The 17,828-nt window shown below is 55.7% G+C and overlaps 6 protein-coding genes across 6 annotated transcripts; 3 read left to right on the forward strand and 3 right to left on the reverse strand.

Annotated features, from left to right (window-relative positions):
* Window positions 1-61: 61 nt before the first annotated feature.
* CC84DRAFT_1190646 (uncharacterized protein) lies at window positions 62-1,923 on the reverse strand (the record flags this gene model as incomplete). The annotated part of the gene is made up of 2 exons (XM_018181127.1): window positions 62-1,502; window positions 1,553-1,923. 2 exons carry the CDS (start codon window positions 1,921-1,923, stop codon window positions 62-64), a joined length of 1,812 nt encoding a protein of 603 aa, XP_018031012.1.
* A 721-nt stretch (window positions 1,924-2,644) lies between these two features.
* On the reverse strand, window positions 2,645-3,329 carry CC84DRAFT_1263573 (uncharacterized protein; the record flags this gene model as incomplete). Its single annotated transcript, XM_018185249.1, has 2 exons — window positions 2,645-2,954; window positions 3,010-3,329. Coding segments are annotated over 2 exons (321 nt in total), but the record flags the coding sequence as incomplete, so codon positions are not given.
* An 854-nt stretch (window positions 3,330-4,183) lies between these two features.
* Window positions 4,184-5,575, forward strand: CC84DRAFT_316780 (uncharacterized protein). The gene has a single exon (XM_018185841.1). The coding sequence runs from the start codon at window positions 4,529-4,531 to the stop codon at window positions 5,387-5,389; it is 861 nt and encodes a 286-aa protein (XP_018031014.1). The 5' UTR covers window positions 4,184-4,528; the 3' UTR covers window positions 5,390-5,575.
* Window positions 5,576-6,728: 1,153 nt separating this feature from the next.
* CC84DRAFT_1199472 (uncharacterized protein) lies at window positions 6,729-10,161 on the forward strand (the record flags this gene model as incomplete). The annotated part of the gene is made up of 7 exons (XM_018181618.1): window positions 6,729-6,752; window positions 6,817-6,906; window positions 6,975-7,091; window positions 7,271-7,655; window positions 7,687-7,719; window positions 7,810-8,651; window positions 10,120-10,161. 7 exons carry the CDS (start codon window positions 6,729-6,731, stop codon window positions 10,159-10,161), a joined length of 1,533 nt encoding a protein of 510 aa, XP_018031015.1.
* Window positions 10,162-11,384: 1,223 nt separating this feature from the next.
* CC84DRAFT_1199475 (cytochrome P450) lies at window positions 11,385-13,935 on the forward strand (the record flags this gene model as incomplete). Its single annotated transcript, XM_018181619.1, has 6 exons — window positions 11,385-11,786; window positions 12,152-12,256; window positions 12,322-12,563; window positions 12,600-12,812; window positions 12,858-12,996; window positions 13,030-13,935. The coding sequence occupies exons 1-6, from the start codon at window positions 11,715-11,717 to the stop codon at window positions 13,933-13,935; spliced, it is 1,677 nt and encodes a 558-aa protein (XP_018031016.1). The 5' UTR covers window positions 11,385-11,714.
* A 558-nt stretch (window positions 13,936-14,493) lies between these two features.
* Window positions 14,494-17,669, reverse strand: CC84DRAFT_320706 (kinase-like protein). The gene is made up of 6 exons (XM_018185843.1): window positions 17,413-17,669; window positions 17,334-17,365; window positions 17,162-17,279; window positions 16,967-17,114; window positions 16,000-16,911; window positions 14,494-15,952 (listed from the first exon to the last, which is right to left on the reverse strand). The coding sequence occupies exons 1-6, from the start codon at window positions 17,461-17,463 to the stop codon at window positions 14,607-14,609; spliced, it is 2,607 nt and encodes an 868-aa protein (XP_018031017.1). The 5' UTR covers window positions 17,464-17,669; the 3' UTR covers window positions 14,494-14,606.
* Window positions 17,670-17,828: the final 159 nt, after the last annotated feature.

Raw genomic sequence — 17,828 nt, forward strand, 5'->3', positions numbered from 1 at the left:
TGCAAATCCGGGGTCACTACCCTGCGTGGAGAGTAGTGCGCTTGCAGAAATACTTCGTGGTCTAAGTACGGCCTGGTGGAGGGTCCTCCCACGTGCCATTTGGCCACCAGGTTCCCGCTTTCGTAAAGTCGCTGTACGAAATTCCTCCGAACGGCTGGTAGTTCACAAACCCAAATCTAAAGTATTCGGGATGATCAAGTGCTTTCCTTGTCCAGGTGAAGTTCTTGTCGCCATCTTCATGAAAGCCACGAAAGCGCTCAACGTCGTTGACCAAGACGCTGACCCCTTCGTACCCTTGCGCCAAACCTTCCCAAGCAAATGTGATATTCGTGGCGTTGATAATGGGGTCGAGGATCGACACAAGGTCGGTTCCCAATTGCGCGTCGCCTCGCAGAGCTGCAGCAGTCTGCAGAATGGATGCGAAACCCCAGCGCGCAACACCGTTGATGAAGAGCCCGACTAAGAGACCCTGACAAAGCAGACTAACACGGGTTTGCAAAGCCGTTCCAGGAAGCAGCAAAAGAGCGAGGATATAGTGGTGTATCCGCAAATCTAGCGATGGTACTGCCAGTAGTATGAGCAAGCAAAAGGCGAGAATGCCATATATGCCTAAGTATCGCGGCAACCGTCCTTCAATTCGGAAGCACCAAGCTTGGTAGAGGACTAGAGCTATGAGGATCAAGATGATGATCACTAGTGCTGTGATGGCGCCGGGCTGCTGCTTGATGTCATGCCCCGTCAGACGTGAGATGGGTATCATATCCAGAGTCAGATTGTTCAATGCTCCCACCCACAGAGCGCCTACCCAAAGGATCGTCTTTTCGTATTGCGCGTTGAGGTGCATGAGAGTCTTGCGAACACTGACGCGGTAAATGATGACGGCAATGAAAGCGGCTGGAAGGAAGTTCGAAAAAGCGGTAGAAGCCAGAGAGGGATAATCTGAGTATGAAGGAGGATCTGAAGCCATGGCAATCTGCCAGAACGTGATGACGAAAATAGAACCGAAGAAAGGAGCAGGATGTGTAGTGAAGAGCGAGAATAGGGCTGTAAAGATGGTAGACAACGCGAGTAGGCCCCACCTTGGATCTCGACACTTTGCTGAGTCGCTCAGAACTTGCTCAGACCGCTCGAAATCAAATGACATGGGGAACGTGGAATTGAAGCCCACACTCGGAACGCCATTCTGCGAGGCTGAGCCATAAGCCGTCCTTTCTCCGACCAGATTAACCACTCCACAACCTCCCGATGTGTCTGTCAGAACGCCAGCCTGTATGGCAGCGCCGCAGATGAACGAGTCACCGCGGTATACCAAATCATTGTCATCTGACCCTTCTGAGGCGCCACCAACTATGAGCGGCCGGTAGTTGATCGATGTATCGCCGATCGTGTATGGATTCAGCACTTGAACTCCGGCGCAATCGGCTGGGCACGTAAACGCAAAGCTCGCATCGTCGAAGGGAAGGCAATTGACGCCGTTGAGTCCGCAGCTTTGGCCGTTAGGCCTGCAATGTACAAGTCAGCCTTGATTGAGTGTGGATTGACTTGAGCTTACCAAAGCCTGGCAGTACACGAAAGCCGGACCGGAGGACCAAACCCCCCAATGTCCGAGGGAAGACTGTCCTTGCTAAGGATCACGCCGAATATAACAAGCCATAGCATAAACGCGCATACAAAGATGCATCCCCGCGCAAATGTAGGAAGTCGCGAAAAGAGGCGGATGTGGAAGATTTGGATAGGCTCGAAGAGGGGCGTTATGCGATTGGGCTTTGCAGATTCGGGCCCGCGAAACCACTGTGACACCTTGCGGGTGCGAGCAGCGACCGGCGCTGGGACTTTGCTCTTGATCTTCTTCCAGTGGGGGTGGTCATGCCACGGTCGGTTTTCCGGCGAAGTCTCTTGGGAGCTGAAGTCCGTGGAGTGCATTTCTATCCCAACACGTGGTTCTTTTGACGATTGTAAGCCATACGGCGGGACACCCGCGGGCTCTATATCCAGCACCATGGTGGGCGGAGGGGTCGCTTATCGAAAGACGATCAAGTACAGCTGCGACTGTAGGTCGGTCACGAGGAAGCAGTGGGAGGCCGACATAGCAATGAGAGTGTAAGATGCTAAGTGGGGTGTGGCAAAACTACAGAGCGTCGACATCCATGGCAGGTTACTGTGGATGACAAGTCGATGTTTCGACTTGCGCGTCCTGGCGCCAAGCGATGCACGTGATGTCTCTCCATGAAGGAGCAACAGGCAATACTCGGGTCCCGACGACAACCGTCTCGGCCGTACACCACAGCGATAGATCTCCCCACCAGCGCTCGCTTTTCCTGGTTTGTTCCATGCGAGACCTGAGCGATCGGTCATTCTAGAGCGTACTTGGGCACGGTTCTCCAGCACCTTCCATTAGCCCTTGGGAGGCCGCGTGGCAGACTGCAAAGGAACCTGCGCTGCCAGAGCTCAAGATGGACGAAGTCGATGTAAGCAACCTGTCCGCTCTTGCCATATCAGACGTCGGAGGCGTACCTTGCAGATATGCGCATGCAGGAAGAGATTGTCTGAATGGGAGAGCTGAGAAACACGAGGGTACGAGCACGTATTCGCCAAACGATGGCTGAGAGCATTTCAGCTGCAGCAGCATGCACTTCACGGATGTGCAACAAGAGACAGTTTCGAAAACAGTGGATGGGTATTATTAGGTAAACCGATAAACCGAGCCACGTAGGGCCTCTATCTACAAATCCTGTAATTCCTGCTCACGGAGCCGCGAACCGGCTACGGTCACGATGCATCCAGAGCGTCCGAAACGGACTATTACGCCAGAAAATGCTCAAGATCCCATACCAAACAAGGTCGATTTATCAACATGCCGGACATGGTCGCTAATTAGAAGTCGAAAGCCGAGGTCGAGGTGGTTGTCGTGTGTCGCGTGTTGGTGGTAGCAGTGATGAAACTGTTTAGATCATCTAGGCTATGTTAAATCCTGTTCTCGTCGCAACGTTCCAAGACGAGCCAGCTTACCAGAGCAGCGGCACCGGCACCGAAGAGGAGAGCCATGGCAGGGCCGTTGGCGACAGCTGCACCTTCGAAGGGAGCGGTGGAGGAGGGAGCGGCAGAGCCAGTTCCGGTGGGAGCGGCAGTGCCGGAGGGAGCAACAGCGGAGGTGGTGCCGTTGGAGTAGGTGTACTGAGCCGAGGCGGCGGCGGCGAAGGCAGCGAGGATGATGGAGAACTGCATGTTGAAGGTGTTTGGAGGGTGTGGTTTGGTGGGTTGGTAATTAAGTATTGGGCGGTGAACGAAAGTACTGGTTGGTGAGGAACGACAGTGGGAGTCTTGTATTTGTATCTGGGACTGGCGATAGATAAGAAGTGCCTGCGAGCTTGACCTCTTTCTTATACGGGAGCTCGCCACGCGCGCACGCACCTCGCTGAGAAGACCCGCTTATCCTGGACAGCCCCCAACATTCACCCAAACAGAGGCCCAACCACTTTCCTGTTTCCCAGCTATGGCGATGGTGCGACCAGGCCAGGGCGCGCAGGCTCCACCAGCACCGGACGCTCAACCACTCGTACGCGCTCCCGCTACCAGCTGCACACGCACCGCGGTGGAGCCGCAGCCTGTGCTGAGCATCGCTGTCAGGGCGACGGCCAGAGCGAGCAATCCGGCACGCCCAGCACACCCACACGCACCCACTTCATGCGCGTCCCAGCCACAGGACGAGCCACCCAGCCAGGTTGCAGTGGCCGGTGATTCGCACGCCGCCCGCCGGCTTGCGTTGCAACATCGAAAAATAGACCCCCCGTGGCACCTCCTACGTCATCCCCAGCCTGGACTGCGCTGGTGCCGATAAGAATTTTATCGATAACCCCGGCTAGAGCCACCGGCCTGGGCGGAGACTCGATTTGGCGGCATTGTTGAGCGCCCTCTCCGCCGCAGGCCATGCTTGGCGGGCGGCCGGGCCGGCACTCGGAGAACAAGTCCTCTACACCAGACGAGAGCGTGCAACCTGGCTACTGGCTTGTTTCACGGCCGACGGGCTGGTGACTGGCTTCCGACCGCCTGTGAGTGCCTGGCTGCTGCCCGCTACTGCCCATGGACTGTTCCAGTCCTTCTCCTGAGCGAGGCTCCGCTTTTCACTCCGGCTGTTTGCCCACGGGGAGGTAATTGTCAATAATGGACGCGTATGCGCGTTGATTCTTTCATCAAGCGCCGAGAGTGATCGCCAGGGGGGCTCGCCAAGGCGGGAGCTATCGCAATTCGAACAGCGAGCACATCATCCGCTCATCTCGGTCTTCATTGGCGCCTTCCAACGCTCGCGGACGAAGCGAGAGCAAACGGTGGGATGAGCCTTGTACGTTCAAAACAACGGGAATTGGCTTCACTGTGCCAGGATGAGGCTACCTCCACCGTTTGACCCTCTTGCTGATCCGCGATAAACTTGGAAAGATGACGGGCCCATTTTCGATCAGCGTTTCACTTCGGCCGCGCTCGGCAGGAGGAGCCTCGCGCAGCCTCGCGAAACTGGTATTCAACATTTCAAATGACGCTCCTTCCGACAGAAAGCAGTCGGCGTTCGAAAACCAAGTTTCCCCATGGTCCCACGGCACGCGATATCCGGTGGCGTAGAAACGGTTATCCGTCTACCTGGACACGACACTGCCAGATCACTGTCGAACCGTGGGCGGATTCTCAGTCGACAGGTGTTGAACACCGATCAGTTCTGGACTTGCCAATAGGCATCGGCCTGCAACAAGCATCGTTAATGAACCATCCTAAAGGCGCCTTGGCTGGCGATTGCTTACAGTCTGCATTATCGAAGCTTGGAGTGGTAGCTTCCGCCTGTCAAGCGCCTTACGGCCGAACCAGACCTGATGTACGATCGACGACCAGGCGCAATTCTCGGATAAATTCAAGTGTTTGGTTTGGTACCATCAGTACATTCAGACAATGCACATACAAAATTGACGCAATAGCAGAGTGCACGGTGCCATGTTTTCTACAATATACCGAAAAATCCTGCGCCATGATGCAAAAACTAGTACTCTTCAGGACCAAGACCCACACCGGCACGGCACACATTGTTCGAACGGCATGGTCACTCTGCGCAGCAAGATCGAGTCTGCCTAGACTCCACGCAACTACCCCACGCGGCCCAAGGTTGCGTCAGTTGTACACTGACTCTTCTCCATGCTTTCGGTTGCTGCCGTACAGTACAGCCAGGCGCCGAGTGTGTGGCCCGACTTGCAGTCTCCTATCATGCGAACTAATTGGAAGAGCGCCTCAAGCGGAAAGTACGGCAGCAGAGCATGGAGTTCCAAGAGAGTGTCCCGGTTTGCAACCCCGACCTTGTATATCCTCGTGGGACTTGTTTCCATGGCATTACGCAGCTGTGTATGAGTGAGAGAACGGAAATTCCTCTTCAAACATGCACAGTACATGACTCGTCGGCGTCAGAAGCTCAGCGCAACACCATGGCGCGGCAATTTTCGAGAACGGGTTGGTCACGGCAAGTTCACGTGCGGCCTCATGCTCGGCACAGCTTCGCGCTCCCCGTCTCGAAACGTAGAATGACGGGGGTCTTCTGTGTATCAACTGACAGTCTAGGTCAGATTGAACCCGACTGTGCTTGAATTTTCATCATTACCATCGTATCCGAGTAAGAGAGGAACGAAGACCCATACACGTCAGCGCAATCTATACAAAAATAAAATGGCTCACATTCGTTTTCCTATCTCGCCTACGCGAAATTCTAGCATAACCGTACTAGAAACCTCACATGTCCCCTGATGCAACGCACAGCCGTCTTCTTCGTAGCGACTGCATCGATCCCGTCCACCGGTTCCTCTGACTCGGACTTACGAACTCGAGCCATTTAACCTTCAACGCAAGATTCTTAACAGATTCCAGCGCCGCAACGAACACAACCGGCGAACTTCTCCTTGTCTTCGCCCATGTACCTCGCACAGAGCATTGCATTGCTCTTATGAAGGCATTTGTGCGTCGCATTGGCGGTCCATCGAAGTAAAACCGCGCAGTGGAATTGGATTGTGTTTTGTCATACCCCAAGAACACGACTGCCGAGGCACCGCGTGGTCGTCGATGCTTTTGAGCTGATAGAATGAGACTCCCGACCATGTGGGACATTGGTGAGAGTATATGCTCGCGTTGACTTATCACTGACTAGAAGAAAAGGAAGCACTCACCTTAGGAACACTGAGACGTGTAATGCAATCAAGAACACGGGCTTTGCGTGAAACTCAGTGAAAGTATCAGGGGAGTCAAGCTTACAAAACAGTTACCACGTACCCAGCCATACAAATACCGATAGTCTGCGTCCGCCAGCCCATTGAGCCGCGAAAACCCCAGGATCGCTCGAGCCGACGTAGAAGATATGCATTCTCCAATATTTGATTTTCCGCCAAATCTGCATAAACCCAAGGATTGTCGATTGCGCCTTCGACGAGGCCAGCATCAACTTCAGTGGACAATGTGCCACCTGCGCAAGAAATCGAAGCAGGCATTGTCCCTGAACGTCCCGCAGCCCCGCACCTACTCTTCTTCAGCGAAAGTGTTGCGCGTCTCCGGCAAATATTTGGTCGCCTCAATCATTTCCGGTGAACATTAGCTTGTAGGAAGCTGAATTGGAGATGCTCTAACGGAAAGCAGTCGTCAAAAGCACATGTAGTCGACCTTGGCCTACTACATGATTTTGACAGTGTTGTAGGATGCATATGCTCAATATGTATATAATGAACGGGGTTCCCGTAGGATTAACACTGCTCTAATCACCTTGACTTGATCGCAGCGTTCGTCGCGACTTAATTGAAGTTGAGAGCATTGGTCACCATCGTGACGGTGTTGCTAACCGCACCTATCCTAGCTCGGAATGCCTCGAAATACCATAATCCAATAATTTGGGTGAGTTATAGACCATATCAATAGACTACAGTCAGCGATAAAGTTTACTCACCTGTTATCTCCGATAGTTATTTCACCCGGATCCTACATGCACGTTCGTGGAAGAGCTAGACAGTACGTTCTTCTGCACCTTCTCTAGCTTCATCACTTTCCCTGGGCTACAAATATATGCCAGCCGGGATCTAGTCAACTGGAAACTCATATCCAATGCCTTCAGCCGACTAGACTAAGTTCCTGCGTTGGCCTTCCTACCTCGAGGCGCAACAAGTGGAATATACGCCCCAACTCTTCGGTACCGGGATGGCAAATTCTATCTCCTGACTACACTCGCCAATCAAGCTCTGATCCCACCAACTACACCAAGTGGGATAACTTCATTATAACAACTTCTAACCCTTACGATTCTGCTGCGTGGTCTGATCCAGTCCACTTCGACTTCCCGGGAATTGATCCCTCGCCATTCTGGGATGACGACGGGAAGACGTATCTTACTGGGTCGTTCGAGGGGAAGACCATATTGCAAGCACCGCTCGACTTCGAGACTGGCGAGGTTCTAGGTCCGCTCGTAAGCATCTGGAACGGGACAGGCCTACCATCCCCCGAGGCTCCTCACGTTTACAAGAAGGATGGATGGTATTACCTTTTGACGGCCGAAGGCGGCACCCGAGAGCGCCATCGCTCCAACATGGCCCGGTCGCGCAATCTCTTTGGCCCATACGAAGGCGATCCTGCCAATCCCATTCTAAGTGGTTACCTCAGCGAGTCGTACTTCCCAAGCAGTCGGCCACTCCGATATCTTCCCGGACGCCCAGGGTCAGTACTGGGCGATCGCGTTGGCTGTCCGCGCCGGATAAAGCTACAACTTCGACCTCTACAATTCGATCTTCTCAATGGGTCGCGAAGCTGTTCTGACGCCCGTGGTATGGCTGTCAGGCGCCTGGCCAACTTACAAGTATGTATCCGGCACCATGACCGGCGGTTTCGCACTCCCCATGGATCTCAACCCTCTCACGATCCCCGCAGGCGGCGAAGGCGGTCTCAGCGAAGCAGACGACAAAATCGATTTCGCCCCCGGCAGTGCCTTGACACCCCACCTTTTCCACTGGCGTCTCCCAGTCACAAAGAACTATGCCATCTCGCTTGAAAACCACACGAACAGCATGATGCTCCGATCTTCGGTGCTGAACCTCACCTCCTTCGACGGCGACTCCACGCGCGGCCTGGGACAGACGTTTGTCGCGAGATGCCAGTCGCACACGCGGTTCCGCTTCAGCGTCGACGTCGAGGGGGATGGCCTCCTCACGCGGGAGCAGAACGAGGTTGGTGTCACTGTGCTGCAGGACCAGGCTCAGCACTTCGATCTCGGCGTCGTGATGCTGAAAACGAACGGCTCGGGGGATCTTGCCCCGCATATCCGCTTCCGTGGGATATGCACTACGACCTACCGCCTGCCCGAGCGCTTCAAGTACGTGGACGAAGTTCTCCCGCCGCCAGAGGGCTCGATGAGGCAAAAAGTGCGACTTCAGGTCGAGGCGGTGAATACGACGCACTACGCTTTCTCTGCGGGATTGGGTGGATGTGAGGAGGATACGCCTATGGAGATTTATGGGTACACGAGGGGCAATTATTTGATACCGTACTATTCTGGCGTCGTTGTGGGCGCTTATGCAACGAGCAATGGGAAGTTTGGAGAAGGCACTTTCAAGACTTATGTTTCGAGGTGGCGGTATAGGGGGCTGAAGCAGGTTAGAGAGTTGCCCGCCAATCAAGAGGCTGTGTACTGGATCTGATTGTAGGAGAAACGGTGGTCTTGCAAATTTCTGTGCGGCTAGGTCCTACATAGTGTGCTGACAGTATACAGAATGCATGATATCGCATCCTCCTATTATCCTCGTACAGAGCCATTCAATATCAGCCCTGAAAGTCCCACTCTACGACCTCAGGATCTTCTCTCAGCCGCATATATACCTTCGGGCTCTCCATCGGACCAGCAACCTGCGCCGCGGTGTCTCGACCATCCTGTCCCGGTTCTTTCCACGCGCCCTCAACAGGAACGAGATCATACCGCATGACCATGATCGCCATGAATGCAGCGATGTGATGCTCCGCAAAGTTCTTTCCACAGCACGCACTCGCGCCGTTGCCGAACCCCCTGAACGACAGATGCGGTGTCTTCCCGCAGAAGCGATTAGCACGGAACTGGTCTGCGTCGGGGCCCCAGATGGCCTGATCGGAATGCAGCGCGCGGTTCGCAATCAACACCCAACCGCCTTTCTTCAGAAAATACTTTCATTTTCTAGAATTTTTACCTTCTCTTTCCAGGTTAAAGCATGTCCATTCTTCTACCTGGTCCTTGAGCTTGGTCATAACTTAGGCAGTGTGAGTCCGATTGGCATGACATGTGTCCATGAAAGCCCCCAAAATCAATGAGCGATTGCGTACTGCCATTTCGACGCGCTGCTCTATAGAGGCATAGCTTTACAGCCAAGTTAAGAAGGTCGCTTCCATCGGACTTTTCCAAGGTCCCAATGAAGTGTAGTGGCCTTCGCATTATATTGGTGCTATGCATCCGTACGAGGCAAACTTCTGTTTCAGCTTTTTCGCCCGATCTGTGAGTTCGAGGCGTAGGACATCGCCACTATGGGAAAGCCTAGGGAACGAGCATCAATTGAAACAGGCCAGGATGTAGACACACGGACGTGTTCTCTTCCGTATCCAGATAGGAATTACGCCGGCGCGGCGGAATCGACACATCATCCGGTGAAGCTATTCGCGTCAATCTCTGTGGGGATCTGACTCGTCGAGCTGCAGATGAAAGGCAAGAATGAGGCATAGTTCATCCGTTCTTTAGCTTCTAGTATATCAGCTATCTTTGGATACCGCCTCAAAGTGGGTTGTATGGCTTCCTTGAGCATGTACTAGAGCTGCAATACCTTGTCACCCCCGAGCATCCCTGAGTACCCACTTGCCTCGCATGAGTCCTAGCACAATGCATTCTCGGCGCTTAAACCTAGATATGGCCCCTGCAGTCTCACCAGGGCCACTCATCTAGACTTGCAGCATGGATCGGCCCGTATTCGGGCAGACTGACGCCAACAACACGAAGATTGTTTGGGTGCGAGGTCTTTCACATCCCATCAACAGCAGGTTATGCCATTCGAGCTTGCAGACGCCTAAAACTTGGTCCTTAGAGATTGAGAGACGATGACTTAGTTCGTCGAGGATTTCACTGGAGAAGAGAGGTTCATATTATAAATGTCCAACTAGAGATCAAATGTACTACGATCAATGACCACTACCCCCCGGATCATGTTGCCTAAGCACTAAGCACTTTTCTCTATTGTCTGTTCAGGAGTATCTGCTTCTTTGCCTGTGTCAAGCCCATAGTCCGTATCGAGATACGTTCTGAGAGGCACATGCTTCTCGACTCCTACGGCGACTAGTCCAGAGGCTCCAAACGCTACAGCAGCGAGCCAGACAGCTTTCAGTGCATCTAAATAGACTTCAAAAACTTGAGACTTGTGTTTGTGACGAAAGCGTCTTAAGAAAAGCGCCAGTTGACAGCTGGTATGCTCTTCCTCCCTGCAAAGCTGCTCGCACTGCATCGTCCTGGATCTTCCACGACATCCGGTCGAACCTGTTGTTGAATATGACGCTAGGGATGGTGATGCCCCAGACGAATCCGAAGCTTCGCAGAAAGGAGTTCATTCCAGTGGCCGTGGCAGTGTCTTCTTCTGGTAACGGAGCGAGGACAGCAGGTAAGGTCGTCGATAGGATGCATGCTCTTCCCAAGGCATCCACAACCTGGAAGATTGCCCAGGTAGCCTTGGGTGTGGCAGCCGTCAACAAGAGGTTGAGACCAGGCCCAAGCGTGGTCAACACGAAGCCAATGCAGTGTAGCCAGTGATATTGTCCCGTTTTCGAACATAATAACCCAGCGATCGCCGAGACAGGAATCATAATAAACATGAAAGGCATGAAGTAGACGCCGGTGCGCATGAGTGAGGTTCCACGCACTGCCAAGAAGTACAGCGGCCAGAAGAAGCATACGAGTTGCAGTGCCAGAGATGTAGTGAACATCATGTATAGCTGCCGAGGTAGTTCGATGCTTGAAGATCTGTGGAGGTACACATGGGTTACGACAGCGCGACTCGTACACATGGAAAGTTGCCCAGCCCACAGTACCGATCACGAGTGGCGTGATGATTCTCCAGGACGACCACGGATAGACCGTACCGCCATAGAACAAGGCGACTAAAATCGCAGTCATGGACCCGATGAAAACGGTGTTGCCGATCCAGTCGACTCGAGTGAATAGCCGTGACCAAGAGATCTTGTGGTGGCGTATGCGGAGGTTGAAGATGAGGACTGGTAGGACCAATGCACATATCGGCGAGTTGATGTAGAAACACCATCGCCAGTCCCTCTGTGCAATTGCGCCACCAACAACCGGCCCAGAAATTGCCCCGAGAGCGGCGGTGGAAAGTACAATCCCCAGATAGGTACCTCGCTCTTTGAGAGGTACCAGGTCGCAGACAATCAGCTCTACCATGAGCATGATGCCCCCTGACCCAAGACCTTGTACGGTACGGCCTGCGATCATAGTCGTTGTGTTCTTCGCACCTCCAGCAATGCCGCTACCAAGCGCGAAAATCATGACTGTGACAATCATGGGCCACCGCCGACCGAAGATGTCGCAAAGCTGTGCGAACGTAGGCTGGACAACGGTTTGAGCCAGTAGAAAGCAGTTGGCGACCAGAACGTATTGATCCTCAGACGATAGAGCCGACGATATCTCCGCAAGGGCGATGGCGATGATGGAGCCATCGAGAGACGATGTAAAGGCGATCGAACATAGTGACGCGATGACTAACCAAAAAGCGAGCCCCTTCTTGTGGGACGTGGACTCGCTGGGTGTCGAGGCCTGTGGGGGACCTGTGCCGGCTTGTTGCATGGTTTCAGCCTGACTTCTTCTAGACAGTGGGTGGGCGGTGACGAACGGTGTCCTCCATTAACAGTGCTCATCGACACTTATGAGGAGTTGCGTATACAACATAAAATGAGATGCTGTACGGCGGCTTGTACGCTGTGCCTCCGGAAGAAAGGAATTAGGGCAACAGTGCGGCGTAGTCTTGCTGGGTCGCTGGTTCGCCGCATATCCGAGACTGACAACTTATATAAATACCTAACGTTTCAATCTTCCCGTATCCCAATTTCTCGTGCTCTAGCTATGATTACAGAAAAGATTGTTTTCACCGTGGGAGCATCGCTCTTCTCTGCGATAGTGTATGTGTTACACATTGGCTATCAACGACGCTCCCGGATCTACCGCTTGCGCAAGCAAGGCGTGGTATGCCCCCGAACCAATTTCAAATCCAAAAGGAAAACAAAAAGGGAAAGACTGAAATGACGCAGGCAATGCCCCCTGGTTGGAGTTGGTGGTTCGGCCACCTTCGAGTCCTGCACCAGAAGCTGCAACAACTACCCCCCGACGCAAATGTCTACATGGCCATGGAAGATATGGTCTCAGACCACGCCGACGCCGAAGTCTTCCTCATGGATCTCTGGCCAGTTTTTGCGCCCACGCTCATGATATCGAGTCCCGAAATCGCAATGCAGGCCTCGGTGAAATATGACTTACCCAAGCCCCGTGACCAGTAAGAGTCGTTTCGTCCGATCATCGGGGGACCTAGTCTTATCACGATGAATGAGCAGCAGTGGAAGATGTGGAGGTCGCTGTTCAGCTCCGGGTTCAGCGCGGGACATATGCTTAGCCTGGTCCCGACGATCGTGGACTCGGTGGAGGTGTTTTGCGAGATTTTGAGGGAGCGCGTTGATAAGGGTGTGTTCCAGCTAGATGATATGGCGGCGAATCTGGCGATGGATATCATTACGAAGACGACACTGTATGACGTTGCCCCTTTCCCATGCGCGAAGCTAATCGCACGCAGTGACACCGATCTGAACAACCAGCGTTCAGAGCACGAGATTTCTCACGCCTTGAATACGATACTGGACTGGCATTCGTTCTGGGGCCCGCGGATTCTACTCAACCCGTTGAGGCCAGTCGTGCAATGGTATTACGGCCGCGTGTTGGAGAAGTTCCTGAACTGAGAACTCCAGAAGCGCTTCGAAGAGATGAAGCGCGAGACAGCCACACCCACTTCGAATGCGGACCGCCCGAAGAAAGCAAAATCCGTCGTTGCCCTAGCACTCGAGCAGTACATCGCGTCGCAGAGCCACACAACCAGCCTGCCTGACCTCCAGCTCGACACCTCCTTCGCCGCCATCGCCTCCAACCAGATCCGCCTCTTCATCTTCGCCGGCAACGACACCACCGCCGCCACCATCGTCTACACATACCACCTCCTCTCCCTCCACCCCTCCGCGCTGTCCACCCTCCGCGCCGAACTCGACTCCGTCTTCGGCACCTCCGCCCCCGTCGCGCCCCAACTCCGCGCGAACTCCGCCCTCCTCAACCAATGCGCCTACACCCTCGCCGTCATCAAAGAAACGCTGCGGCTCTACCCGCCCGCGTCGTCGCTGCGGGAGGGCACACGCGCCGTCTCGCTGGTAGACAGGAACGGCACCGCGATTCCCACGGAAGGCCTGAACGCAACACTGATGCACCGCTTCATCCACAGCAACGCGCGCGTGTGGCCGCGGGCCCTAGACTTCCTGCCGGAAAGATGGCTCGTCGCGCCGGGGCACGCGCTCCACGTGCCTGCGGCGCGCGGCGCGTACAGGCCGTTTGAGCTCGGCCCGCGCAACTGCATCGGGCAGACGCTGGTGCTGAACGAGTTGCGCGTGGTGCTGGCCATGACGGCGCGAACGTTCCACGTTGCACCGGCGTACGAAGAGTGGGATGCCATCTGCGCTGCGAACCAGGGCGTAGCGCGGACGCTGGCGACGAAACTTGGGTTGACCAGGGATGCGCCGAAGCCCCCGCGAGGGGAGAGGGCGTATCAGACGTCCAGGTCCGGGGCGCATCCAGCGGAGAGGTATCCTTGTCGGGTGACTCTGGTGTGAGATGGGTCGGGTTGCTACAGACACAGAAGTCTTTGGTGGAAAGGTTGAGAAAGGAAAGTCGTAATCTTGCATCTGACGATCGTGTATCACCAAGAGGAGGATATTCCGCCATACGGACGCTCATGAGTACTGGCGTCTAGTGTCGATGCTAACACAGATGACAGCATGCATCCTACAAAGGTCCCGGCCCCTTCGCAGCAGCTCAGGAATCTCTAGTGCGGGCAGATGCAGCAAGTGTAGCCATGTTCCATTCCTGCTTTTGTGTATGATAGGCACTCATATGTACTCTCCGATCCCGTGCAACCCCACAAAGAATATACAACGAAACACCCTCTTTTTCCCGCGTCCCCCAATCCATCCTTTTAGGCAAAGGCAAAAACGCTCCAAAGCTGCAAACACGGTCTATGTAATCGGTGCGGCGCGAGAAGAGCAAAATGCGGTCCATCGCTGTGTGCAGAGAAGCAAACAGAGTCCCTCAGGACCGGAGCATAGAAATAGAAAGAATGCCGAAGAAACAGAAACAGAAACAGAAAAAGAAAAGGAAAAGTAAAAGGAAAAGGAAAAGGAAAAGAAAAAAGGAAAAGGTATCTATCGTCGTGCGTCTCGCAGCCAAACCCATCAAACCAAGCCAATCCTGCTCTGAGCTCCAAGCTCTACACGCTCCGCTCGCTCTATCGATCCTTGGGCGGCGTCTCGGGCTTCGTCTCTGCGAGTGTAGGTTGCTTCCCCTTGGGCGGCGTCTTGGGCGGATTTTCGATATCAGGCACAGGACTCTCCTCGCGGACCTCCATCAACCGACTGAGCAGCAAGCCTCTCCCGCCCTCTGCTTTGCCATCAGCCCCCGTCGATGCCGACAACCCCAACCCCTTCTCTTCCCCCGAGGGCGGACTCTCCGCCCCAGTCTCCGTGTCTCCTTCCTCAACAACCTCCTCGCACCCCCCCAGCACAGGACTAAACTCATCAACCTCCTCGACCTCCTCTTCCTCTTCCTCTTCCTCCTCCGTAATCCCCATAATCTCGCCGCTGCGCCGGCCCTGCATGCTCGCACTCCTGCTCGCGGCCTCCGCCCTCCTCTGCGCCGCCGGGGAACTGTGATGCTGTCCTGCATGCTGTCCCAACGTGAGCATAGGCCCCTTGAACGGACTCCGCTTCCGCTTCGCAAACACCATGTTCAGGCCCGGCGAGCTCGGCGGCGCCTGTCCGAACGCTGCGCTGCCCTCGCTCAGGCCGCCTCTTACCGCGAGTCCCAATCGTAGACCGCTAGGGAAAGACGCATTTGTTGGCGTCGCGGGCAGCACTTTTACGCTTGCGTGGGGGGATTTGGAGGGTTTAGAGACGGAGATGGTGGGGGAGGTGATGGAGGCGGAGGACGTCGAGGAGGCTTTGGAGTGCGTGTGGTGGTGGTGCGGCATTGAGCGGATGCTGGAGATGGACGAGGATGTGGACTTGCGACCGCGGAGACCGCCCGAGGAGCGGCGGTACGACGACCGCGGTGTTAACGGGGCCGGTGAAAGACTAGGTCTCTTCCCTGAAGAAGAAACCCGCGGACGGGTGGCAATGTGCGTTGAGGGCGTGACACCCGCGTGGTGGGCGTGGACGCTTGAGTTGCGGTTTGCGGCCGTGGGGCGGCGGGTTGATTCGGGAGACGAGACGTGGTCGGGTTGGGTAGGGGATTTCGCCGAAGACGCTTTGGAGCCGCCTGGGGAGCGGGCGCGTTTGGAGGTTTCTTTGATCCAGTTGCGGAGGGTGGCAAGGTGGGAGAAGAAGGGGGGTTGGTATTTCCGGCGGCGTTTGGGGACGAAGCCGTTGGGGCTTAGGAGGTCAGGATTGGTGGAGACGACTTGGAGCATGCTGGCTTGGGACCGCCGTCTCATCATCTCTTTGGGCGGCGGAGGGGGCCGTGACGAAGAGCCTGAGGATCGGATGTGGTCTTTGGGCACAGGAGGTGGAGGCATGTCGGCGCCTGGTTCGGGTGAGTTGCCGGACTCTGGGAGCTTTGGAAGATCTGACGGGACGCCTGGATTTGTTAGTGAAGGGACAGAGAGAAAGTCATGTGCAGCCTACCATGCAGACTGCTGCGATTCCGGGCCCTTCCCCGACTCTTAGGGGGCTCCCCGAGCAGGCCTGAGTGATGTCCCTCCTCGTCGGTTTCTTTAATCGTCGGCGCAAGCTTGTCCAAGCGGCTGCTCGCCGCGCTCAGCCGCCGCAGGCTCTTGGCCTCAGCCTCCCTTTCTTTCCGCTTGCGTTCTCTTCTTCTGGCTTTCTTCTCTTCTTTCTCAAGCAGCAGTGCCCACCAGCCCGCCAGCGCGTCGCACCGCTGCGCAAGGACGTTCTCAATAATGGTATCCATATCCACCCCAGCCGCGCGCATCCTGTGCAATACCTCCTTCTCCAGCTCGGTCGAAAACGGATCCGGCTGCTTCAGCTTCAATATCTCCTGCTGCCGCGGCGCGTGCTCTGCCAACCACGGGTTCTGCAATATATCCGCGAGCGTGGGTCTCAGTATAGGGCGCTTCGAAAGCAGGCTCTGGCACAGCTCCTTGGCCTGCGGCGGGAAGCTGTCCGGGTAGTTTGGCTCCTCTTTGAGGATTTTCGTCTTGGTGACCATCTCGTTGTCGTCGTCGAAGGGCAGCTCGCCGACGAGCAGGGCATACAGGATGATGCCCAGACTCCACACGTCGACCTTTTCGCCGGCGTACTTTTCGCCCTTGAGCATCTCGGGGGCGCTGTAGCACACGGTGCCGCACCACGTCTGCAGGTAGTTGCTCTTGCCCTCGTATTCGCGGGTGAAGCCAAAGTCGACGAGCTTCACGTTCTCGTACTTGTCGAGCAGGATGTTCTCGAGCTTGAGGTCGCGGTGGACGCAGGCCTTGTTGTGCACGTACGAGACGGCGCCGACGAGCTGGGTGAAGATCTTCTGGACCTTGGCGGGCTCGAGCGCGCCGTGCGCGAGGAGGTAGTTGTAGAGCTCATCGCCTGCGGGGGAGTCAGATGTGTGTTCATGCGGGCTGTCCGGCGCAGGACAGCTTACCCGGGCAGTATTCCAGCACCAGCCAGACGAGCGACTCGGTGACAATGACCTCGTACAGGCGCGCAATGTGCGGGTGGATGAACTGGCGGTGGTGGTGGATCTCGCGGGCGAGGTTGGTGTCGTCCTTCTTGGCCGACTTGAGCACGACCTGGCTGCGTCAGCGGTGCGCGCACGCCGTCGGTACGTGCGACAGACCTTGGAGCCGTTGGTGAGCTTGTGGGCGGCCAGATAGACCTTGCCAAAGCTGCCCTTGCCAATCAGCCGGCCCAGCGTGTAGTTGCCCACGTTCTTGAGGTCTGGCGCCGCGAATTCACTGCGGGCGCGTCAGCATGTCCTCGGCGAGGGCGAGGGCGAGGGCGTGGCCTACTCGAGGAGCTGCTTGTACGAGTTTGCGAGCTGCTGCGGCGCGTTAGCAGGCAGACACACGCGGCGGGCGTCCGGCGCACCTTCTTCCTCTGGGCCTGCACTTCAGCCTGAGCGCGGATGCTCGACTGCATCAGGGGGCGCCGCTGCGGGATCCGAGGGCAGGCGCAGCGTCATCTACATGTGAGCGCGACACCCTCAGCACCAACGCGAACACGGCGGCGTGGGTTCCAGCGAGCCAGCGAGCGGGCGGGCCGACGAGGTTGCGAACCAACGGGCCCGGCTAGTCGCAGTGTGCCGCTGCTGCAAGGTCAGGTCTGGCGTCTCCGTCGCTCTCCTCGTTCGTTTCGCGGGACCGGATTCGAATGGGCTTCGTCGTGATGGGCGGACGGTGGAGACGGCCGTTCCGCAGTCAATTGCGCGAGCCCAGCCGTTCTCCTGAGCTCTCGACGTGATGCTGGCCGCACCGCGCACTAACTGGCCAGCCCGCACCATCCCT

The sequence above is a fragment of the Paraphaeosphaeria sporulosa genome (genome assembly GCF_001642045.1).
Source record: "Paraphaeosphaeria sporulosa strain AP3s5-JAC2a unplaced genomic scaffold CC84scaffold_12, whole genome shotgun sequence".
NCBI lineage: Eukaryota > Fungi > Ascomycota > Dothideomycetes > Pleosporales > Didymosphaeriaceae > Paraphaeosphaeria > Paraphaeosphaeria sporulosa.